Source organism: Thamnophis sirtalis, unplaced genomic scaffold (assembly GCF_051295495.1).
Source record: "Thamnophis sirtalis isolate CommonGarterSnake01/CBP01778 unplaced genomic scaffold, rThaSir2_p1.2 scaffold_6, whole genome shotgun sequence".
Lineage (NCBI taxonomy): Eukaryota > Metazoa > Chordata > Lepidosauria > Squamata > Natricidae > Thamnophis > Thamnophis sirtalis.
In genome coordinates, this window is record NW_028261386.1 from 118,054,146 (window position 1) to 118,080,265 (window position 26,120).

A 26,120-nucleotide genomic window follows, 5' to 3' on the forward strand; every position below is an offset into this window, starting at 1 on the left:
GTCATCTTGTACCAATTATCTGGACATATCTCTAACAATCTTTGGACCATTGTATTTACTCCTATACTTAACAGCGTTGCACCCAGGTAAACCAGGGAGTGACCCGAACAATCTGAGAACATGCATGTTATTTTCCACTTTTAATGTCAATACCTTTTAATTATATCTTAATGTCGGTACTTTTTAACATAGTGTAAAAACGAATGTGTATTGCTGGTCTTTAGCAATAGCAGTTAGACTTATATACCGCTTCATAGGGCTTTCAGCCCTCTCTAAGTGGTTTACAGTCAGCATATCGCCTCCACAGTCTGGGTCTTCATTTCACCCACCTCGGAAGGATGGAAGGCTGAGTCAACCTTGAGCCGGTGAGATTTGAACCGCCGAACTGCAGAACTGCAGTCAGCTGAAGTAGCCTGCAGTGTTGCATTTAACCACTGTGTCACCTCGGCTCTTTGACTGTAATAAAGATTTACTTACTTACTTACCTTCCAGAGAGGAGGGGAACAATTTACATGAAGTGGGATCTCAAGGGGAAGGAAGAACCTTGATATGGAATTCAGTAAAAACTGATTCCCTGTGAGAAATACAGCTATAGATTCATTGTGGTACAGGCATACATTTGCCCATCTTACTGTTGCTAAGTTTTATTACTAGACATTTCCATTTTTTAAATTATAGCAGTAAAATCAATATTTTATTGACCCTGTTATACATTTTTCCATACTTTGATACAAAACAATCTTAAATATATTTCAGAAAAGAAGGCCAATGTCATCAAGATGTTAAATTAGAAGCAAGATATTGTAGGTTTGTGTCCAATTTCAGTGGTTGTGGAAAAGTAGAAGAGGGAAACATTGTACACATTGCCTTAAACTCCTAGAGGAAAGGAGGATATAAATCTAACAAACAAACAATAATAAGAGTTTCCTGATCAAGATTTCCAGAGCGAACTATTTTAAAATAAGTTCTTCAGTTTTTCTCTAGAAAACTGTCTTTGAAGACTACTTATCTTCAGAAAGCCATCCTTCCAGAATATGGGATGTCTAGTATAGTATGTGCTAGATTTTAAAGCAACGTGACGGCACTTGTATACTGTTGCTCTTTAATTCCACTGTAAAAATAGGACAAGCTGAATATATTAATAGATTGTAGGAATACACTGAAGGGAGGAATAGAGGGATAGAAGAAAGAGGGGTAGAGAGAGTGGGAGAGAGGACTGGAGGGAGGGGGAGAAGGAAGGGAGGGAGTGTATCGGGAGAGAGGAGTGGTAGAGGGGGAGGGGAAGTAGGGTAGAGGGGAATGATGGAGGGAAGAAGGAAAGTTGGAGGGGGGCGAAAGAAAGGGTGTATGGAGGGTCGAAGAGGTACATTGGGTTTCTATTTTGGGGGGTATTGTCGACAAGAGGAATGGCTGTGTTTATTGTTTAATGTTATAGGCCCCGGTTATGCACAGTATATATGTGACTGTACGAAAATGAAATGGAAAATAAAAACACATTTACAACGGGGAAAAAAAAACACATTTACAACAGAATATGGGATGTCAAACAGTTCTTAATCTCCTAAAGTCAATACAGAAGACTGAAATAATACAAATATTTCTTTTTAATGTAACACTTCCTTGCTTTATTAGTCTTATACAAAAAGTAATTCATTATATAAAATTTATATATCGTGAGTAAGAACACAAAGCTAACATTTCTAACACTAGAGCTTCATATTAATAGGATTATATTGTAACCAATCTTTTTCCTGAGTTAACCACTTTATATGTACTCTTCTGATATATTGCCAGTAAGGTGTTTTACAGTAACAAAATTATAACTTAAGAGAAAAGGTATCTGGTGCTTATCAGTGCAAAGGAATGCTACTAAACCTTATTCAATGGAGGTTAGAATCCATTTTGCTCAATGCATATAAAATGAGCTAATTTATCTAAAATATTTCAGTTCACATTGTAGCAAAGATAAATATCATTACAAATAAGCAGAATATAAAATTATTTCTTGACCGAAAATACAGAATTCAAGTACTTATATTAAAATGAACATTATTCATGCATAATATTTTCTTGCCGAACTTCGAATGAAAGTAATAAATATGATGATGAAAATATATGTACAGGAGTTCCAATGTTCTCTTTTTGTTATTTGGTAAAACAATGTACTTCATTACCCGAGTGTCCAAGAGTTTGCAAAAACCTGAAACAAAATGTATTAAAGGAAAATTAGCCCCAATATAGTTTGTGTGGAGAAAGTAATGTAGAAGTCTGTTTTAATTTCCTCATAAGCTGTAAGTTTATTAAAAGTCTACTCTGGCAGGCATGCCAATTCTTAAGGTATGGAATGAAGAAGAGAAAGTTCATTTGTCAAGTTTACTATATTAATTTTGTTTAAAGTTTTTATTTGACCTGTTTCACAATTGAAAACTAAATCAAAGTTCAATAGGAACTATAAATGTAGTTCTTTTTAAAACACAGTCATATATTCATTTAGTGGTGCAAAGGTTATTGAAAATTGCTTCCAAATAGATCCTTTGAATATTAGCCTTAATTACTGATTCATACTGATAAATGTAAATATAGATCAATCTGGCCAAACTAAAGGCTTTATGTGGCAAAAGATGGCTTGTCCAATGAGCCATGGCTTAAGCAACAGCAATTAACAAAAATCATATGTTCATATATACTCTGTTATGGAGGTTACATACTTACATAACCTGAGTTAAAATATCCACAAAATGCAATTGAATCCACAATGATTCAAACAGCAGTAAAGCAAACTGTGATATACATTTGTCCATGTATTTAATATACTCTTCCCTACTTATGAAAAACATTTCACATAAAGTGTGAGGGTGAATGTTTCAGTTTTTTAAAATATGCAATGTACAAAAGATTCAGTTGAACAGTATTTATCTCCTGTTCGCATTTCACTTACTGTATTCCTTGTTCCATAAATGGAAATGGACCACAAATGCATATAAGTATTTTAGACTCAGGTTTACTCTTTTTCACAAATTCATAAAGCAGAGAGAGGGAGATTTTTCCTTGTTTGCCTGCCCAGTTTTTCTTTGGCTCTGAGAGAACAAACTGAATGTCAAACCTGAGAAACAATAATTAAAGACACCAATGTTTAAAATGCACATTTCAAATGCTTAGAAATCCGCATGCATTCCATCATCCTCATGTAAATACCAATTCATGCAGACCAAAAAGGTAAGTTCTCCGCTAGCAACTGCCTTGCACAGTGACTGTCAGCAATTAAGATGGTGATGAAAAAGTAACTTTACTACCAATCTTCACATTTAGGACCTTCACAGATCCGCAAAGCCAAATAAATGCTAAAGTAAGACCTTAAGTCTGTGTTTCTCAACCTTAGCAACTTGAAGATGTCTGGACTTCAACTCCCAGAATTCCCCAGCCAGCATTTGCTGGCTGGGGAATTCTGGGAATTGAAGTCCAGTCATCTTCAAGTTGCCAAGGTTGAGAAACACTGCCTTAAGTGCTTAAAGCAACTTTGTTTAATGATCAAGTTGCCAGTCCCAATTGTGGTTGCTACATGAGGACTATCTGTACTTCCAGTAAGAAAGTGAATTGGCATACATATCCTGGATAGTTCTCCTTTATACTCTGCACTACTGGCACAATAATGCAACAAGCTGGATCCAGTGGGGCCTTTCCATCGGCTTAATGGGTTGAGATCACTACTAAAAGGCAAATTGTTTTTCTCCGCACACTGTTACATTGTCCTGGAGTGTCTTTAATCTGAAGTAGATTTTTAGGGACTTCAAAAAGACCACACTGAACAGGAGGAAATTGCATCCTATTCTCTTCCTTGTCCCAAAGGTGCTTTTTCAAGTGGCAACCGGACTTTGTTTTTCTTTGAAGATGTTTCGCTTCTCATCTGAGGAAGCGAAATGTCTCCCCCCCCCCAAAAAAAGTCCTGTTGCCTCTTGAAAAAGCAACATTTATTCTCTTCCTTGAGCCAATCAGAGTGAATGACTGCTCACAAAAGGTCTGGACGCCCTTTGAAAAGTTGATTATTAAGATAAGGTGCTAGGACAGCCGTTTATTTGACCTATGAATCATTTTCAAATATTCTGGCTGTCTACTTTTAGAACATATTACAGAGCTAATGAATTTTGCAATCAAGTAACGGTTCCACCACAAAACCGCGGTGGACTAAAGCGCGCTCGACAAAAGCGCGTACGTGACGTCATCACAGCGCGACGAAAACAGCACGCTGTGAGCGGTAAAGTTAAAATTAACGCGTAAATCTAAACCTAACCCCCCCAAACCTAACCCTAAACCTAACCCTTAACCTAACCCTAAACCTAACCCTAAACCTAACCCTTAACCTAACCCTAACCCTAACCCTAACCCTAAACCTAACGCTAAACCTAACGTTAACCCTTAACCTAACCCTAAACCTAACCCTAACGCTTAACGTAACCCTAAACCTAACCCTAACCCTTAACCTAACCCTAACCCTAACCCTTACCTTTATGTGAATCGGCTTGCTTTAAAAGAGCTTTTTAAAGCGCCCTTTTTTTCCCCATGGTCGTATTTGTCGCGCTGCTGATGACGTCACGTACGCGCTTCCGTCGGGCGCGCTTTAGTGGACCGCGGTTTTGTCGTGCCACGGCGAAATGTCTCCCCCCCCCAAACAAAGTTCTGTTGCCTCTTGAAAAAGCAACATTTATTCCTTGAGCCAATCAGAGTGAATGACTGCTCACAAAAGGTCTGGATGCCCTTTGAAAAGTTGATTATTAAGATAAGGTGCTAGGACAGCCATTTATTTGACCTATGAATCATTTTCAAATATTCTGGCTGTCTACTTTTAGAACATATTACAGAGGTAATGAATTTTGCTCTCAAGTAACAGGTTCTACTTGAACCTGTTTTATATAGACATTCAGTTCTTAGGAGTATAAAAATAGAACCTGTTACTTTTGCATAAAGGAGAGGGTATTATCTGCTCTTATTATTAGCCTTACCTTCACCCAACACTGGCAATTCATTTATTTAACTCAGTGTATATATAGACAATCCCGGAATGCCATAACTATTAGCATACATATTGTATTGTATGAATGCTTATATAGATATCAGCATATATACAATACACCTTGTGGTGAGATGGGCAGCAAACAAATTTAATAAATAAAAATATTGTATGTTAGAGATTATCAAAGAGACATAGAATGTGGCCACAAAGTTCAGAAACAATTAAAATAATTATGATTATGTCTCCATTATTCTAGAGGGCAGGGCATGGAACAATGGACTTTGATAGCAGAACAAAATACTAAGAGAGGCAGAGTCCTTCCTTCACTGTCCAAGTGGCTGGCCATTTAACATGGATACTTTAATTGGATTTCTGAGTGAGACAGGGGCTCAGATTTGGCAGCCAAATAGTGCCCTTCCAACTCCACTGATTCTTCCGCAAAAGAGAGAGAGGGGTTCCCCTCGCACATATGTGCTAGTCGTTCCCGACTGTAGGTGGCAGAGCTCATCTATGTTTCAAAGCCGAAGTGTCCAAAGATGTCTCCGTGGTCATATGGCCGGCATGACTAAACGTCAAAGGTGCATGAAATGCTGTTACCGTCCCAAAAAAAGTCCCCACTTAAATTTTGAGCTTTTGCATCACATTCTTATATTGTGAACAGCAGATAGGACTTCAATATATCAGGATAAAAAAAAATACAAAGTTATTGTATACATCAGTTTTTGGAAACTATTAATTACCTTGCGTCCTTAAGGGCTAACTGCTCCAGCTGACTTTTCCAAAGTATATCATCTTCTGTTTTGTTGAAGAACATCATTTTTACTGCCCTTAAAAGGATATTTCAATATTTAATGTTCAGCTTTTAAAAACAAACAGTATTCTTTGAAAATCACAACCCTGAACACCTCAGTAAGAATTCCCAGAATGCTTTTAGCTAATCCACTTATTCAATTCTAGAAGCAGATCTCTGAAACACACAAAAATAGTAAGATGTGAAGATTTGAGCCGAGGTGGCGCAGTGGTTAAATGCAGCACTGCAGGCTACTTCAGCTGACTGCAGTTCGGCTGTTCAAATCTCACCGGCTCAGGGTTGACTCAGCCTTCCATTCTTCCGAGGTGGGTAAAATGAGAACCCGGATTGTTGTTGGGGGCAATATGCTGACTCTGTAAACCGCTTAGAGAGGGCTGAAACTGCTAACTGCTATTGCTATTTGCCCTTTCTTTGCTCATATCCCTTCATTTGAACAATACAGAATCCTGTATAAATGGTATTTTGGGAGAACAACTGAGTCCCTTATGAAAGGGTGCTCCCCTTTATCCACTGGGACAATCCATCCCATCCCACTTCGTTCTCTTTCTTGAACGGAGAAAGACGAATTAATCCTTCTCAACTGTCTTATCATTTCATGGGGGTTATAAGTACATATTCTAGCCTTTTAAAAATAGAAATAGACTATCATTTTTCATTATTCCAACAATTATTAAATATGGAAAGCCCATATTTAAGAAAGTGGGGGCCAGGTTTAGTTCAGAGTTATAAGGAGTCAGTAAAGGCAATGAAATTAGGCGAAACTCATTTCGTATTTTTATTTCAGCAATTTGATTGCCATAGAGAACAGGAATCTCATGGCATCTTGGCCAAAGAATAACATGCATTTATGAAGTTGATCGTGTGGTTTTCGGCTATGCCAGGAAAGTTGCTATTCTAGCCAAACATTAGAGATGGTGTAGATACAAAAATAATGGCTCTAGACTACAATCAATGTGTCATGAGGTAGATAGGTAGGTAGATAGGTAGGTAGGTAGGTAGGTAGGTAGGTAGGTAGGTAGGTAGGAAGGAAGGAAGGAAGGAAGGAAGGAAGGAAGGAAGGAAGGAAGGAAGGAAGGAAGGAAGGAAGGAAGGAAGGGGCATTTTCCCCATATGCCCTCAAGGGATCACTGCTGGATAAAGTAGAATTGTTGTACTTATTAGATTCCCCCAAAAAGTGGGTGAAAGCCAGTGTATTCATCACAAAATTTATTAAAGGGAAATATTTACAGGCAATCTCCCTTTGACAGACAACAGGAAGGTATGCTGAGTTCTGCCATGGCACATCCATGCCAAGGGACTGGTTTGTTGAGTTTTATAACCATAAAACAAGTTGCATGAGAAACTGATGCTTTATTAGTAAAATGCCTTGCCTATGGATTTTTCAGTGGCTCTGCGTCTGGCATTACCTCTATGTGCATTCCCAGATGCAGTCTGTGGCGTGCTGTGCATCTCACTATTTATTGCATGTGGTGGTTAAACATGGTGCTAACTTGGTTCGGGCATACAAATAGGAAAATACAAACAAAATAGGTTGAAGTTACACTTCGCTTTCCGCATTAAAAAAAATGTCTTTAAAAGGAGTTTACTAGGATCTTATTGATAGAATGGGGGAGGCAGCTAATGCTGTTGTAGTGGTGTTGTAATGGTATGTGGCAGTGACCTTGGGAAACAGGAGAAAGAGCTACAGATCAAACAACTGGCATGTGAAAGTATATGCTGGCAATCCTTAATATGAAGTTGGTCACTCATCAGTTATCGGAATAGCATAGTTTATTTGAAGCAATAAAAAGAAAAGGCTTTGAATGACCCAAATGAAAAGGAAACTTTTATGATAGGTCTTAGAACAGAAAAATACCTGAGGGTAGTGCTATTACTGAAAGCATAATCGAGCAGTTTAACCATTGGTGTGAATCCGGTGCCTCCTGCCAATAAAAACAAATCTTCTACATCTTCCAGTTGTGATGTTTTAAAAATGCCTTGAGGATTACTCAAGGAAATATAGTCTCCTGTTAAAAAATGCAATCGGAGAAATATAGCACAATAAATGTTAAAGGATTACAAAATCATGATAATTCTGTTCCCTGTGATAGATACAAGTTAGCATCCTCACAGGTGTTCTAGAGAAAATAATGGAACAAATGAATGAAATTAGGCAATTTGCAGTCTACACAATAATATTCTTTTTTTTTTTAAATGCAGAATATATTTTGAAAATATTTTTAAAATGAAAAAGAACAAAATAATAGATTTTCAAGATGCTCTGAGAAAGGAAGAAAAATGTGTGCCTTACCTATTTGTAAAGTGTCAAGCACCGGTGTAAAAAGTCCTCCAGGATAAATTTTAATCATAAAAAATATTTGTGCTTTATCATTGGAAGAGGGAACTTTGAATGGTGATACCAAGCAAGACAATATTGGTGTGTAAGGCTTGACTATCTCTGTACCTAAAGAAAGACCGTGCAAAAGAACAACCCATAATAATAAGCATTAAATATTACAAACAGCTTTGGGGCAAGAAGGTATAAATATTAAGAACAAACATATTAATATCTGGGGAATAAAAAAAAACATATACTAAGTATGGCACTTGTGAACAATTTATTTCTAAATAAGCCAAACATCCTGCATGATCCTGCTATAAACTATCTTTTAAATGTTATATTATTTTGCTTCATTAGAATATTTCTTCTATTACTTTTACTGTCAACCTGTTTTGTATATCATTGGTCTCTACTCTTCCTATCCAATCCATGTTATTACTTTTGGCCAAGGAGTGTCAGTGTGGGACCCCATAGGAGACCCTTTTCACGGGTATAGGTATGCAAGTCTTGGCGTATTCGAGTCAATATAAATATAGGTGGGGTGTGTATGGAATGTTGGCTTTGTTGCTTTAAACGGATTGGTTGGCTGTATTGTCACATCTTGATTGGTTGATGGAATTGATGTTTGGTGAGGGTGATTGGTGATGGTGTCCTGTGTTGTTCTGGGTCCTGTGTTGATTTTTGTGGCTGGGACTTGTTTATTGACTAGGACTAGTTTCCAGATGTCTGGAACCACAGATAAAATCAGCAAAATTCTCCACAAACATAATATCAAGACAGCCTTCGGCACTGACCCAAAAATAGCCAACATCTTAAGAAACCCCAAAGACAAGATCCAGATAGAAAACCAAGGAGTCTATGAAATACCATGCAAAATCTGCCCAGGCACATACATTGGACAAACTAATAGGGGAATAAATGCACACATTGCAGAACACAAGAACGCAGTCAGAAAAGAAGAAAAAAACCTCCTCCCTTTTCCAGCACCTTAAAGCAACAGGACATGAAATTGATTTTGAAGGAACCAAATTACTCTCCAAAACTGAACACTTCAACAAGAGAATAATTATGGAAGCTATCGAAATAGAGAAACACCCCCACAACATGAATAAACGTGATGATACCTCCTGTCTACCAGACATCTGGAAACTAGCCCTAGTCAATAAACAAGTCCCAGCCACAAAAACTGACACAGGACCCAGAACAACATCACCAATCACCCTCACCAAACATCAATTCCATCAACCAATCAAGATGTGACAACACAGCTAACCAATCCGTTTAAAGCAACAAAGCCAACATTGAACACACACACACCTATATTTATAAAAAAACAGCAGCTCTGATCACGCTTTGCTCGCACAAGCACGAAGCCAAAGGCACCAGCCTGTTGACAAGTGTGACCTCATCGAAACATCACCAAGATACTGTCAATCTTACACAGGAAAAGACCTGAATACGCCAAGACCTGCATATATACATACGGTTTACGGTTTACTAGGATTTGTATGCCGCACACTCTCGAGAGACTCAGGGCGGCTTACAGAAAAACAGGGAGGGGGAAGATATAAAAGTTAAAAAGAACAGACATTAAAATTGCACAACATTCATATAACTTAGGATGGGGCTGGATAAATCAACAGCCCCAGGCCTGCAGGAACAGCCAGGTCTTAATCGCTTTGCGGAAGGCCAGAAGAGTAGTAAGGGTCCGAATCTCCACGGGGAGATCGTTCCATAGGGCCGGAGCAGCTACAGAGAAGGCCTTCCCCTGGGAAGTCACCAGCCGACATTGACCGGCAGATGGAATCCGGAGGAGGCCTAATCTGTGTGATCTTATAGGTCTCTGGAAGGTAAATGGCAGGAGGCGGTCTCTCAGGTAGCCAGGTCCTAAACCATGTAGGGCTTTAAAAGTAACAACTAGTACCTTGAAACGTGTCCGGAGACCAATGGGAAGCCAGTGTAGCTCGCGGAGGATAGGTGTAATGTGGGTGTACCTAGGTACCCCCACTATCGCTCGCGCGGCTGCATTCTGCACTAACTGAAGTCTTCGAACACTCTTCAAGGGCAACACACACACACACACACACACACACACACACACACAGAGTCAGGCCTGTAGTTATGTTCCTTTTAGGATCTTTGGCCTGCCACACTTTTTATTATTTCACTATGCTGTTCAATTGGTATAGTAGTTGGGAGGGGGGAATAGAAAGGAGTAGAATTGTGGAATGTGTTGTTGTCATTCTTTTCTAGAAGCCCAAGGTCATCTTTTGTCTCCGCACGTCTGCACCTGACCGGAACCAGCTGGGTGGAGATGCCAGCGTGGCCGAAGAAGATTGGACCATTTGATGGATTTATGGGTGTGGGGATAAGATCATGAACTTTCAACTGGGTGGAATCCCAGGAAGCTTTCAGAATTGGGATTTATATATATATATATAAATAATGTGTCAAAATCACTCAATTGCAGAAAATATCTTATAATACTGCATTATTATCAAATAGATGAGCAAAAAACCCTGCTGTATGATGTAATGTATAAGATGTATGATTTTTTTCCTTGGTAAAAGAATGACCTACTTGTGCATTCCTTGAAAATCAGAATTAGGACCAATAAATTGTAGAGGAGTGGTAAGACTTTCACCCCCATTACCTGTAATTGTTTGTTTGAGGTAAAGATGGTGTCCCACTGACACTTGGAGATGAGTTCCTGGTGGTAACTCTACACAGAACAGTCTAGTATCATGAGTCACATTTGTCTTTGACAACAGCTTACATTTCCTGTAATACAAACCTTAGAAACACAGAAACCGAGGAATTACCTGAATTCACTTTGCTCAAGTATTAACGCTGTTAAATGTTTATGCTTCAAATACATTTAAAATCTTTGTTCTGTTCAGGAATTTCAGTAAGAAATTTCTCAGTCCCCTGAACTCTCTTTACAGAAACAGAACGAAAATTCCAAATCTAAGTCACTGAAATTCTCTGCCTTTTACTAAGTATATCAAACAAATATTCTGCTGACCACTATTTTTCATATATTACATTAATATTTTAATCTCAAAATATTAACATTTATATTTACTGGCATATTAATAATGCCAATGTGTTGTGGCCCGGCAGGAGCCGTTGAAGCTGCCGCCAGACTCCGACAGCGAGGGGTCTTATGAGTCCGCCCTGGAGGAGGTGGAGGACCCTGGACAGGGTGCCGACTCTGAGCAGGGCAAGAAGAGACTGGTTGGCCACCAGGTGGCGGCGGAGCCTTGGATCAGAGGGAGTGTTCAGGAAAACACTTGTGAGTTGTTTCAGGATGCACGCCGCCGAAGGAACAACTGCGTAATTGTAGGAGATGATTGCGCTTAGCTGATGCTGATTAAGATCCTCTCCTGATTATAAAAGAGACTGTTTGTGCCACGCCCTGTTTGCAGGAGTCAACGTTCATGATTCAGAGAAACCAACTTGGAGAAGTGGTTTGCTATGAGAGTTTGTTTGCATTGCCTAGGTTTGTGAGACTTACTGCCAGAGTACTTATCTCTTTCTTTATTTTGGGCTTGCAGCCAACAAGAGTCTGGTCTGATTAAAAGTATTCTTATTTACGTTTGCTTGTGGCTTTCGTTTCTGGACAGAGAAGGGGGGGGGTCAGAACACCAATGTATTCAAATTCTTGAGATATAGAGTCAAAGAACATTTCTAGCTAACACATTCAAGTCTTACAGTGCAAAACAAATCAATTACAGACACGATGATGCAAAGGTACATCATTACAAACTGATGCTGTGCCATTATAGCAGATAAGAGCCACTTTTTCTCCAAGTGGCAAACAAAACCTCATTAAGGTTGCTTTTTCATCCAGACTCTCCTGAACATTTATTCGGAAGTAAGTATATCAAGCTACTGATAAGCAATCAATGCTTTAACAAAAGGTAGACAGAAACTCAAGCACAATCAGGGGACTATCCCTATTCATCTTGTTTTAGAGGCACTTCCTTATATCCTCATACTTTAAAGCAGGGTTGTCAAACTTGCGGCCCCCGCAGGCCAGATGCATCACACGCTGGCCACGCCCACCGCTGATCGAGCAAAGGGGGAAAAGTTGCGATACGTCATGTGACAACAACATGACATCACGAGTTTGGCACCCCTGGTTTAGAGCATTCATCAATGTCAAAGACACTCTCTCTTCTGTATCATTCTGCTTCCGGCCAAAGCAAGACCACAAGTTTGACAGACATCCTGCTTTATTAATGGGACCTGTAGGACTGCCTACAGTTGGAGGTACTGACGTTTTGAGCTACACAGTGTACACAGTTATGTACAATTCCACCAAAGAGCATCTCCTAAAATTGGCATATTCTTGTAGATATTGGTTCAGATCCTGTAGAGCAATAGCAATAGCAATAGCAGTAGACTTATATACCGCTTCATAGGGCCTTCAGCCCTCTCTAAGCGGTTTACAGAGAGTTAGCATATTGCCCCCAACAATCTGGGTCCTCATTTTACCCACCTCGGAAGGATGGAAGGCTGAGTCAACCCTGAGCCGGTGGGATTTGAACCGCTGAAATGCTGATCTAGCAGTAGCCTGCAGTGCTGCATTTAACCACTGCGCCACCTTGGCTCTTAGGGAGAGGCTAAGTCAAAACCAAGTATGGAAGGAGTTCAGGGGATGATCTTAATTATAGTTAAGATGCAGTAATAGAATCTGAAAAGCCTGCCCAAGTTTTATTCTGTCCTATCTAATACTAAACACATTTAAGGTGGGGTTATCTTGAGTTTCTTTCTCATGGCCTCCTCTGTGTAACCTTTTCTGTGTGTCCCACCTCAATGGCTTGCCCCGGCTTTCCTGAAAGTCAGCTCTATATTCCTTCACAGATGTATAGAATGGGAGTAGGAATTTCTGTTATACCCTAAAATTAAGAGGTGTGCAGAAATGAACTTTGAGCAGAACAATAAGATGTATTACCTCTCTCTGTACATTTGACAAAAGAATTATGGCGCTTTAGAGGCTGCCCGAGTTTTTTCCAGGACAAATTTTCTTTCTTCTTCAAGACAAATTCCACTTTTCCCACTTTTTCAGAAATCTGTACTAAAAATATACATAGTATTTGTTCTATAGCAATACACCTACAACACTTTGCACAGGTAATGTAATTTTACAAATTATTACCCATCAGATGCTGGTAGAGGGCAATTTCATTCAGTTTTTTAAAACGGAATGTGTAGTACAGGTAGTCCTTGACTTACGACCACAATGGAGTCCCACACTTTTGTTGCTAAACGAGATATTTGTTAAGTGAGTTGTTAAGTGAATTTCACCCCATTTTTGTTGCCACAAAAAGTAAATCACTGCCATTGTTAAGTTAGTAGCACAGTTGTTAAGTGAATCTGGATTTCCCCATTGACTTTGCTTGTCAGAAGGTCATAAAAGGTGATCGATCACAGGATCCCAGTTGCCAAGTTGCGAGTCAGTTGCCAACTCTCTGATTTTTTTTCACCTGACCATGGGGAGTCGTTAAGTGAGAAAAATGTCCATAAGTTTTTTTTCAGTGATGTTGTAACTTTGAACAGTCACTAAATGAATTGTTTTTTGTCGAGGACTACCTGTATTACTGAATGAAACTTTTTTTATACATACATACATACTTTTTTATACATACATAAATTTTCTGAAAGCACAGTTTTACAGTTAAGCGGTATTTGGAATAGATATCTTTGCAACGGTAACAGAATACAAATGTATACTATATATCTAAATATATATATATATATATATATATATATATATATATATATATATATATATATATATATATATATATATATAATGTGTGTGTGTGTGTGTGTGTGTGTGTGTGTGTGTGTGTGTGTGTTGTAAATAAATAAAGGGAGACTAGTATAAATCTATTTCAAACTATTTAGCTTTCATCAGCTAGCCATACCCTTATGACGAGCCGATGGACAGAGAATGGAAGCAGTGAACTTCCTCCCATATTTGGGCATACCAGGGCTTGTGACTTTAAATATATACCTTTCTCCCTGGCTCAGTTGATAAGGAGAAGAACTCTGTGGCTTAATGGTTAACACATCTGCCTAAAATGCAATACAGCACAGGTTCTAATCCCAGTAAGGGTATGGCTAGCTGATGAGAGCTAAATAGCTTGAAATAGATCTATACTAGTCTCCCTTTATTTATTTATCAGCACAAATATAACAAATATATATATATATATATATATATATATATATATATATATATATATATATATATATATATATATATATATATATATATATATATATATATATATATATCTCATACACACACACACACACACACACACACACACACACACATATATAGCAAAATTCTTGGGGCAGGGAGATGTATACACCTTTGAGTCAGTGTTGCCTCATGGCGATTACCTGGACTAATCCTTGCAAAATTTTTCAGAAGTGGTTTGCCTTTGTCTCCTTCTTACAACCAAGAGAGAATGACTGACCGAGGGTCATCCGGTTGGTTTAGCTTAGGTTAATTTTTTTTATTATGGGGTCCTTGGTGCTCTCTGGTCTTGACGGTTTTCTTGCAGACCTTTCATTACCAAACTAGGTAACATCATCAATGCCTAAAGATATTGCTGGCACTATTTTTTGTGATCTTTTAAACTAAAGAAGAAAGATTGAAAAACAACGCCTCTGACCTGATTCTAGAAATAATTTTGGAATGTGGAACTATTGAACAATTATATTTACTCCAATATAACTTGTAAGAATAGTGAAATTTCTTTTTGCTTTTTGCAAATTCCTTATTAGTTTTATACTTTGAAAATTTTCAATAAATTCTTTGTTCCTGCTTTCTTTCTATTGTTTTCTTCTCTTTCCACTCTCTAATTATTTTTTAAAAATTAAAAATACCAGAAAAAAATCAAAATGGGATATTCATATTACATCAGCTCCTAACTATGTTAATAAGATAAAGAAAAAAAAATCAAGTTTGAACCATAAAATAATGGACTTACCTATTATATCTTCATAAACTGCGTAACTCAGTTCTGAAACAGATCCATATAATTTGGTTAAATAAAGTCTTTTTACATAAGATTATTAGTTATAAAGTCTGTTAAGCACTAAGGTAAAAAGAAAATGTGAAACTGTTTAAACATGGATCATGGTGTAATTCAGTTTATGAAAGTATGTACAATGAAAATTTACACAACAAGCTATTTGTCACAATTGCATTACTACATGAATGAGCCTTAGATTTGTGGAATTTTCCTCTCTTTCCATGGTATCTAATTGTTCCAAAACTGTTTTTGCACGTGAAACAGGCTTGCACTAACCTGGAAAATACAAATTTGGAGCAACCACTTGTGTGTGACAAAGAGCTTTGATAAAATATATGCAAACCAGAGGTGTAGCATCAAATCACTGAACCTGAGCAAGAAGTGAACATATTTGGAAATATATGCTCACTTCTTATAATTTTACTGGGAAAAGGAATGAATAACCTGGTGGTAGATCAGATATGCTGTATTCTTATTTAAATCCGTGGTTTCTCAAAGATGGACCTGGAAACACTTGAACATAAAATTCAGAGAATTGTTGCTTCTTATAGAAGACATTTCTGACCTACTTCAAACAATACATCTTAGTGTTTAGATGCTTCTTAGGTTTCTATTCATTAGATGTGCCTAATGCAGAAAATACGACATGCATTTTCCATTAGCTCCCAGTTATTGAAATTCAGTATTGAGGATTTTGAGATTTTGTTATAATCTCACTTTTCACTTGGTTTAAGTACGTTTTTAAATATCTTGCTCAAGAGCAAGAACAAGTGCAAAGAAAAAAAAAAGCTCCCAGAATAAACACTTTTTCTTCTATCACACAATGTAGTACATTTTACATCATTGTATCTTAGTCTTATAATATGAATGCAGCCTTACCATATACAAAAGCTAGCAAATGCACATAATATTGGCATTAGCCGAACGTGTGTTATGCTAATACAGTCTAATCCATTTATTGATTGATAAAGTGTGAACTAAATTAATATGCCAATCATGAGCTTACCAACATGTATAAGGTAAGAGAACTCTTTCACAATTATTTCTCCTCTTAATGTACGTTCCTGAACATCTGCTATCACCGATTCAGAATCCACATCCTTTCAGAGGGAAGGAAAATGGGGAGAGGGTACAGACAGCTGTTACAACATTATTCTACATTATTATCACTAGGCACAATCAATGGCATTTTACAAAGGAAAAAGAAGCAACAAGAAGAAAGTGAAGATGAGGGAAATAGGTGAAAAATGCACATCTGGTTCATTTAACTATTTAGGTTGAGATTCAGAAGGTGTTTAAAAATCACAAAAAGATGATTTTGACAGTAGTAGGAGAAGGGTTATACCTAAGGTGACCAGATGTCCCACTTTTGGTGGGACAGTCACGATTTTTCAAAATTTGTACCGTGTCCCACGGCGTGTTCAAAAAGTCCCGATTTTCCAAAAGAAAGAAAAGACGCCAAATCATCAATTTTGAAAAGGACACCGTTAAAAAAAAAGTTTTTATTTCTCTGAAGTGTCGTTCCCGATGTGGCCTTTAGAGGGCAGTGGTTTCCCTCCCTCCGCTTGGGTCACTCGGAGCGCCCGACAAGGGGCGAGGCTCCCTCCCCTCCTGCACACGCCGACGCACGATGTTTTTGCGACAGCCATCCGGTGGCCTCGGGCCTCCCCGCCCAAGGCTTGGCGGTGGCGGCAGCACAGCAAGGAGGCTCGGTCCCAGGCCAAGCGGCTCAGCCGTCGGAAGCTCCTCAAAAGCACGGCGGAGGAGGAGGCGGCGGCAGGGGTAACACTTCACGGTTTTTACAGCCCTCTTTTTTTTTTTACAGCTCAGGTGCTCCGAGCCCCCCCTCCCCCCATCAATGGTGTCCCGCTTTACCCATCTTAAAATCTGGTCACTTTAGTTATACCAATAGTCTAGAAGTAACTTTAAACGTGCAACAGCAAAAAAAAAGATGTCTGAGGGAGATGACAGCAAAAAAGATGTTTGAGGGAGATGGATGATTAATAAATATGAAAGAAAGAGTTCTCAAGAAATGAAGTGAGATACATTTAAATATTTTAAAATAGCAGCTAGGAACGAAGGCGAAGCCTATACCGAAAAAAGACAAGATTACAATATCGGAAATCTTTTCTAGCAAATGAATTTATTTACCTTTTGTTTAGTGTATATTACCACAGTGACTGAATCTTCTGTCTGGAACCAGTCATAACTGAAATAAATTGAGAAAACTTTATTTTTAAAAAAACAAAAAGATGTACCTCCACAGGGATTTTTCTTCATGTATGAAACATTATTTAATAATGTGGCTGTCATAAGAATCATGTTAGGCTTCCTTAAACTGAAGGAAAACATCACAAGAATTTTGATAAACAAATGGGATATTGACACTGCTATTACATTTTACTATCCATTTAGGGCACTAAATGTAAATAAAGTTCAATAGGTAGAGTGGAGAATTAATCCTGTCCCAAATCAACCTTATGTGACTTTGTAATAGTGGCGAATATCTTTAGCTCGGGTGGATGAGGGTGAAGGTTCGTTCTCCGAGCTTGTGGGCTGGTTTCCGAATGTTTCATTACCAGGCTAGGTAACATCGAGCACCAGCTGGCAGTCAAATACCATGATCCCAAATCCTTAACGTCTACCCACACTGACACCAAACACCAGTTCAATTGGAGCCACACAAAAATCATTGGCCACGTTACCACCTGTCATACTCATGAGTTCATCAAAGTTTAGCATTCCCCAAGCAATTTCATCAACAAACACATTGACCTACAACCCCTTCAGAATCCAAATCAATCACACAGCCAACCAGAGACGGCATCGACCCTCAACCATCTCACACAACTCCCCCACCAGTTTACCTCCCAATGACCTTGACCTGATGTAATCTCATCATCACCAGACCCATCACAAGTTTCGCTGATGACTCACAGCTGATCCATCACAAGACCCCCACTTGACACCTACACCTGAAGTTCTTATAAAAAGAAGAACACTGGTACCCCCTAAACTCCGCTGAAGATGTTAATTAGCTTGGTAATGAAAATTCAGAAGCCAACCCACAAGCTCAGAGAATGAATCTTCACCCTTATTATGTGACTTATCCTGACTGGTAGACCTATCTTGATAACTCTGAGCCAGTAGAACTCATTGACACTTTGAACCAAACTCAAAAATGTTACTTGCATCAGAGCCAATCTATAAATTGTGAGACTTAACCCCAGACCTGGACAATGGCTTGAAACTATCAATATTGGACAATGGCTTGAAACTATCCATATTCAGTTTGATTGTCTGAAACAGCTACGTGCTAAAAGCAATACTTTTCATTAAAACTGTATGACCAGCAAACCCTGAACATGCTATCATAATTATTCAGCAGCATCTGAAACAATGGCCTACCATTGCTCAGTACTAATCCTTAGACTGATTTATCTGACAAATTGGCTTTGACAAGAACTCTTCCAAACAGCCCTAGTCAGAAGGACCAAATATTTATCTATTCATTTTTCTGAGGCATAACCACAAGGCAGTAGAATGCTTATGTGTTCTAGAAAATAATAATAGATGTTTTGATTCCTGAGCTACCTACAACAACATGAACATTCACAACTATATATATATTTCCAGTTGAAATCAACTCCAAGAGACTTCATGGAAATAATCATGCAGCTTTCTTGACAAAATGCAAAATGGTTTATTGATGCCTTGTTTTCTTCTGATCTCTTAATCTATTCTATAGCCCTGGGCAATCTCCCACGCAAGCACTAGCAAACCAGACTTTCAGAACAAAATTATGTTAAAATGGGGAAAAATTACTCTCTATAGTATGGCTGATTTATTCCAATTATTCCATAAATTATATAACATACTGTACTTCTAATATATTTTCATTCAGTCCTTCCTTAAATAGAATCCCACAATGCTGAAAGATGACAATACCTGGGAATTACTTCTTTGGAATAGGGATCCAAAACTTTTTTTCCCGGAAGTATACCTACAAAATATAAGAAGTTCATTAATGCACAATGGTTAACATTATTCTAGCACAGTGTTTCTCAACCTTGGGAACTTGAAGATGTCTGGACTTCAACTCCTGGGGAATTCTGGGAGTTGAAGTCCGGACATGTTCAAGTTACCAAGGTTGAGAAACACTGTGCTAGCATTAAGGATTTATCAGCCTAATCTACTTCCCAGGACAGCAGGAAAAATAATGGGGAGAATATGTTCCTGATTTTCATGAACAAAGGGTTAGGTGAAAAATACTATTAACTTTTGTTACTTATCATTTCATTCAAATAATCACAAAAGCTGATGGAGATGGCTATTAGAAGGAATTCAGAACCTCCAGTCTCAAATTTGTCTGCTTAAGATAAATATTTGGTTATACGATCCTAGCATAAGTAGCAGGAGGGACATCACAGACCATTTTACACTCAACTATTATTATTTAAATTTATTATGACCATCCATTCAAATGTCTTGTCCTTTTCAGATACAGAAATATCCAGAACTACAGAAATGAGGAAAATGTTGGCTTGGAGGTCACTTTTATTTTTAAAAAAAGCCACATGAAATGGAAAAACCTTGGCATGCAATTTATTTTTGTATCAGATGAATCATGAGTATTTGCATATCAATTATGTTTACAGATGTTTACAGATTTACAGAGTTGAAAGGGACCTTGTAGGTCATCTAGTCCAAACCTCCCCCCCCCACTAGCCAAAGCAGGAGTCCCTACACCATTTCTGACAAATGGCAGTCCAATCTCTTCTTGAACACCTCCAGTGATAAAGCTCCCACAACTTCTGAAGGCAACTTCTGTTCCATTGGTTGATTGTGGTCACTGTCAGAAAATTTCTCCTTATTTCTAGGTTGAATCTCTCCTTAATCAATTTCCATCCATCATTCCTTGTCTGCCTTCGGGTGCTTTGAAAAATAGCTGGACCCCTTCCTCTCTGTGGCAGCCCCTCAGATATTGGAACATTGCTATCATGTCTCCACTGGTCCTTCTCTTCACTTGACTAGCCATGTCAATTCCTGTAACCGTTCTTCATGTTTTAGCCTCCAATCCTCTAATCATCATAGTTGCTCTTCTTTGCACTTTTTCTAGAGTCTCAACATCTTTTTTATAGTGTGGTGACCAAAACTGGATGCATATTCTAGGTGTGGTTTTACTAAGGCTTTATAGAGCGGTATTAGTACCTTACTTGATCTTGATTGTATCCCTTGGTTAATGCAATGTAGGATTCCATTGGCTTTTTTGACTGCCACTGCTGGCTCATATTTAGCTGGTTGTCCACTGAGACACTGTGATCCCTTTCACAGTTACTGCTATTAAGCCTGGCTTCACGCAGTCTATGTCGTATGCTATCAATAACACTTTTCAATAAGAACAGCAGGTGCATATTCAGAAACATCAAAAGAAATCACTTACAAGGTTGCCAAGTAATTCACACTAACCCATAAAAGAACCTTCACATCTTTAAAAAGCAGTGTCGACTATATAACAGCACTTTTTTGTGCTTGCACAAACTCTCCTGAGTGTATGGGTAAAAAGGGCACTAGCTCCAATACACACAAAGGGACATAGTATAAACCTCAATACTTGGTAATGAATCTATGATAATCAGTTGAACTTAATTTTCAAAATTTATTTCAATATCTTGGATTTCCTTACATAAACCTATTTAGTCTGGCTTGACTTTAATACAGGTGAGGGGGGAAAGCCGACATTATTATGGTCTATTGGGGTTGTGTGTGTGTGTCAAATAAAGATTCACTCTTAGGCTTCTCTGAATCTTAAAAATTATGTTTGCATATTTTTCTTTGAATAAGACTTATCAGATCTAGATTATAAAAATCCAAACCACCATAAATTGGCAGCAAAGAGAATTTATCAAGCTCTAATAAACAAAAATAGGCTGTTGAAACTGCTGGTTTAAAGCAACAACCCTGGATAAGAAATAACAAAGCAGAAAAACTATTACAAAAAAATAAAAATAAAATTATTATCAATGGGATTGGTAACAGCTTCCTCATTGACACATAGGAATGAATGTTGAATGTTTATTTTATTTATATGCTGCCCTTTTCCCCCGAAGGGGACTCAGGGCGGCTCACAACTCAACCAAGGGAGGGGGATACAGACAAAAAATTAAAACAACGCGCAACAATACATAATTTAAAACACGCAACAGTCATACCATTTGAGAAGGGGGTAGAAGCTTTTTAGCCCCAGGCCTGTCGGAATAGCCAGGTTTTAAGGGCTTTACGGAAGGTCTGGGGGGTGGTGAGGGTTCGAATCTCCACGGGGAGTTCGTTCCAGAGGGTCGGAGCGGCCACAGAGAAGGCTCTCCTCCGGGTAGTCGCCAGTCGACACTGGCCGGCGGATGGAATTCGGAGGAGGCCTAATCTGTGGGATCTAATCGGTCTAGAGGAGGTAATTGGCAGCAGGAATCTGTCAGGGGAGCACTGGAAATAACAACCATGTGACTGTGGCTGACCTCAGCAGCACAGCTCATTGACAGAGCCACAACCTTTCCAAATTTCAATCTAACAAAATAGGAGAATGGGATTTTGAATACATTCTATAAGACCATTTGAGGTACTTTTGTTCAAAAACCGACGCCCTATGACGCACCATTTTATCCAATGGAAGATTACCAACAGAGAAACAAATCTAAGTTTTAATTATTATGTAGATGAAAGATAATAAAGGTAATCCTTTACCTTGGGTTTGACATGTTATTAATATTAGTATTGTTATTATTAATGAATTTTAATAAATTATTTTTACTGTAATCAAATATCGTACATCATAAAAATGAAACAACTTCTTTATAACACCTCTGATACTAACAAAAGCCATTTCTCCACTTCTTACAATGTCTTCAAAGCATCACACAGCTATTGTTCTTGTCCTTGTTATTTTGGCATAATGAAGTCTAAATGGATCAGGAAGATGCTATGAATTGTTAGTAGAAAACAACTGCAGAACACCTAGTTTCGGGTCTTGATCCTTGACACCATTTCTTTTACTTTTCTTTCTAGAAGGAAGCTAAAAGGGAAACTTCTTCCTTCAGCTTCCTCTCCAGAAAATGTGCAGTTCATAATCGAAGTCTGTGATTTAGCCCAAAATCCGAACATAAGTACAAATCCAAAATAAATGCATTTAGAAAACAGCCAAGCACACCACATAAAGGAATACAATTGCCATGCTGATTGCAGAAAAAAGTACCAGCAACATAAAAATTATTGTTCCTTCTTAGTGAAGAAAAGAAAACCAAGTCTCCACCAAAGTAAAATAACAAAATATACCACAATACTGTACATCTTCATTCACAGTAAAAGATACTCCTATTTATGAACTAGTGTATTTTTTTCCGTATAGCAAGACCTGCTATAAACCCGTGGGCTTGTCTCAAGGCCGCCTGGTAAGCTTACCAAGTCCTCAAGGGACCTGAGGCCTGAAGCCCCTTGCAAGATGCAGGAGAGCCCCCCTAGCAGTTATCGAAACACCGATTAATTTAGAATAAAGACCAATTATCCGAATTAGAAGTCAATTTTGGTAGGAAAAATAGCCAATTTATCAAAATTGAAGGTAGGAGAGATCAAAAGGCAGTTAGTCCAAGAATAGACTGAGTCTAAAGCTGGGAGGAGCTACCACAGAGGGTGTGTCCTCACAACTTGTAGACTCAGTCCTATTGGATACTGGACAGAGTAAACCCATGTCTGGATGATGTCTTCACCTACTAGGAGAAACCCCTTTTCCCTACTTCTAATGGAACTCTAGTCCAGCAGAATCTTGTCAAACCATGCCCCTTCAGAAAGTATGATGGTAAGCTTATTGAAAAGATTAATTTCCTACTGCAATGTAGACAAAATATTAAAGTATCATATTTTATCTCTTGCAGTATTTTAGATGATCACATCTCAAGCATCTTTGATACCTTAATAATCTTAGCTCAGCTGAATATAAATAATACTTTCACACCAGTGACGTGTGGTGAGGTTTATGGTTGGTGAGGCAGTCCTCTCCCCCGACACCCCACTAACTAAAGCACTTTCTTTTGCCCGCCTGTGCTCAGGAGGGCAAAAGAAAGTGCTTTAGTCAGTGGGGAGTCGCGGGAGAGAAGAGAATGCCTGAGCATTGCATTTATTAAAGAAAAAAGAAAAAAAGGAAATTTGAAGGAAAAGAGAGAGCGTGGGGTGGGGGTGGAGGGCATCAGAAACGGAGAAAGAGAGGAGGAAGAGTAAGCGCGACGCTGCAGCTTGAAACAGAATGACAGAGTTGAAGCCTCTAAAAAATGCGCCCTCTACTATGAGGTAGGAGAACTGCGTGCCTCGACTACTTTGGGATTTTTTAGGCTTTTAACCCTCGCTTAACTCTGCTCGAGCGCCTAAAAAGTCAGACTAGATGAGGCATGCAGTTCTCCTGCCTCATAGTAGAGGGCGCTTTTTAGAGGCTTTTTTAAACAGGCAGTCATTCACGGTGTGGCAGTAGCTAGCTAGCCTAACCTCAGCACTCGCCTTTTCCTATTTACATTTTTTTCCTTTTCATGATTGACAGTAGTGAGGCTGTGCCTCCCCTGCCTGCACGTCACTGTTTCACACCATGATAGTTCTCACTTGTGGATCAAAATGTAATCATACATCTCTAACTATTATCTAATTTCACCAAAATCAAGTTCACAAACTTTGGGATACATCAGAATTCTAAAATAAATCTGAAGTTGATTTCTGTAGCTATTAAATAATTTCTACTATCCAGTTCAGCTGAAAACAGAAACCTATACTGCTGTATTGTATTGCATTGCATTGCAGTTTTGTACTTTCTGTACTGTATTGTAAAAAAGGAGAAAAAGCTCTATTAGGAACAAACGTTTCTACAAAATTCTGTATCAGATTTGATTAATTCTAGGATTCTACTTTATTGTGTTTTTTGAGGTTTTGCAAAAGAATAGGAAAATGGTCGTAGAAAAATAGAAGAGACCAAAAGGTCATTTGGTGATTTTAGCCACACTAAATTAGGTTTAGAAATAAATTCAGTTACCTGGATATCTCTGGAAACTAATTGGATATTTACAATATTATTGTATCAGATTAAAAATTAATATTTCTGCCTTTCTCTGTATGAATTACTGTAATACTAAAAATATAGGATACTTCAAGCTGGCAGTTATGCTGAATTATCAATTCACTGCTACACTAAACAAACCAATGTATTTCAGAGCTACTCCATTCACAAGACAGCCCCTTTGTCTATTCATGGCCTTCCTTTTCATTACACATAATCCTTGACTTACAACCAGGTGCTTAACTAACCATTCAAAATTATGACAAACACGGGAAAAGTTATTTCCAACCAATCTTCAAAGGTAAGACTGCCGCACTACCCCTCATATGATGGCATTTTGGACCACTGGCACCTGTTCATACTTACAACCAGTTGCCAAGTATCCTTGTGATCACCATTTTCAATTTCTCTGCTGGCTTCCCCAGAAAGTCAATGGGGAAGCTGGCAGGGAAGTTTTCAAACTGTTGTTGCCTCTCTACTCTGAGCATAGGGGGAGGGGATTCTTGCAATGGATTCGAGAAACAAAGCCTGGATCATGAAGATCCAAGAATTTTTTTCACCAGTCCAGCATGGGAGTTTCCACCTACCCGCCATACACAGAAGAAAAGGATAGCCCTAGGCTAAGAAAAAGCCACCTGGATTGTCAGGATGCAAGCTTTTTGCTTTAGCCCAACACTGGTGTTTCTCCCCTCCATGCACAAAAGAGAACTCCAACATTGGTCTGGAAAAAAGAAGCTTGCATCCCATAGATCCAAGTTTCTTTCCAGCCTTCCTTCAGTTCAGAAACATCGTGTTTTCTAGGCTTCTAGCCAGAAATGTTTCTGAATGGTAGAAAGACTAGCACACAAAGGGAAGGGAACTCCTGGCGGAGGGGTGGGGTGGGGAGATCCAAAATTTCCTTTCTCTGGTTCAGTGCTGTTCTCATCTGCACATGGAAGAAAGATCAGTAGACCAGAGAAACGAAACTTGGGATCTGAGCTTCGTTTCTCTGATTCAGTGCAGTTCTTTTCTGCGCACAGAATTATCAAATTAAACATTGATATGCATGTCTGCAGTTCTTTCCATGCTCAGGAATATAATTTAGCTAGAACAGAGGTATGGTTTAGCAAAGGATCTAAGACATGCTTTGAATTTCCAGCCACTAATAAACTAATCCCCTAGTTAATGTAAAATATATTTAAAATACTTCTGTAAAACAATTGGATGGTCTATGATAGACAATATAAACAAATGAAGTCATAACCTACTTAATAAACATTTTTTAAAATCACTTATTCCCTGTTTCTTTAGAAATGTTTATGCCTTAACCAAATTTTGAATTTCTATCAATATGAATATATATCTTAGATAAAAGATTTTTCTCTTGGGAAAAAATGAGTTTCTGGTAAAAAAAGAATTAATGTTAGGTATTAAATTGCCTAATTTAGAAAACATCTGTTTCCTCTTAGAAGGACATCTAAGACCTTTTACATTCCAGAAAATGATTAAAATATGTCAAACATGCACATTAAGCAGTTATTATAATCATAGGTCCAGAGCAAAAACAATTACTGATTACTTGTGATAAATGTTTAAAATAACTGAAAATGAAGCATAAACAATCACAAAGGGAAAAAACAAAAAAGCCTAGAAAATAAAAGATTTTTTTAAACCAAAGGAAAATACAATGAAAAAAAGAAACTGAAAAAAGCAAAAATAAAATCCAGAAATTGTACTGCAGGGATTTCTTTACTCCTCACCTACCCCAAGCCAAAGTGGTCCATCTCCCTCTAGAAAAATACTAAATATTTCAACACTGCCACTTATTTTCTTCAGATGATTTTAAAACAATAAGCTTC

At 38.2% G+C, this 26,120-nt stretch overlaps 1 protein-coding gene across 8 annotated transcripts in view; it reads right to left on the reverse strand.

The window, feature by feature from the left end:
- Window positions 1–1,586: 1,586 nt before the first annotated feature.
- Window positions 1,587–26,120, reverse strand: part of CYB5R4 (cytochrome b5 reductase 4) — a 38,844-nt gene continuing 14,310 nt past the window's right edge. For 3 of the 8 annotated variants that reach the window (XM_087718803.1, XM_087718804.1, XM_087718805.1), the window contains 11 exons: window positions 19,146–19,200; window positions 17,349–17,406; window positions 16,204–16,297; window positions 15,153–15,185; window positions 13,100–13,222; window positions 10,793–10,933; window positions 8,110–8,262; window positions 7,675–7,825; window positions 5,749–5,835; window positions 2,939–3,103; window positions 1,587–2,200 (listed from right to left, as the gene is read on the reverse strand). In XM_087718803.1, the coding sequence (XP_087574929.1) occupies window positions 2,146–2,200; window positions 2,939–3,103; window positions 5,749–5,835; window positions 7,675–7,825; window positions 8,110–8,262; window positions 10,793–10,933; window positions 13,100–13,222; window positions 15,153–15,185; window positions 16,204–16,297; window positions 17,349–17,406; window positions 19,146–19,200 (1,115 nt within the window). In that variant the 3' untranslated portion in view covers window positions 1,587–2,145. The remainder of the gene's footprint in view (window positions 2,201–2,938; window positions 3,104–5,748; window positions 5,836–7,674; window positions 7,826–8,109; window positions 8,263–10,792; window positions 10,934–13,099; window positions 13,223–15,152; window positions 15,186–16,203; window positions 16,298–17,348; window positions 17,407–19,145; window positions 19,201–26,120) is intronic. The other 5 variants (XR_015697086.1, XM_087718806.1, XM_087718808.1 and 2 more) reach the window with 5 other exon arrangements.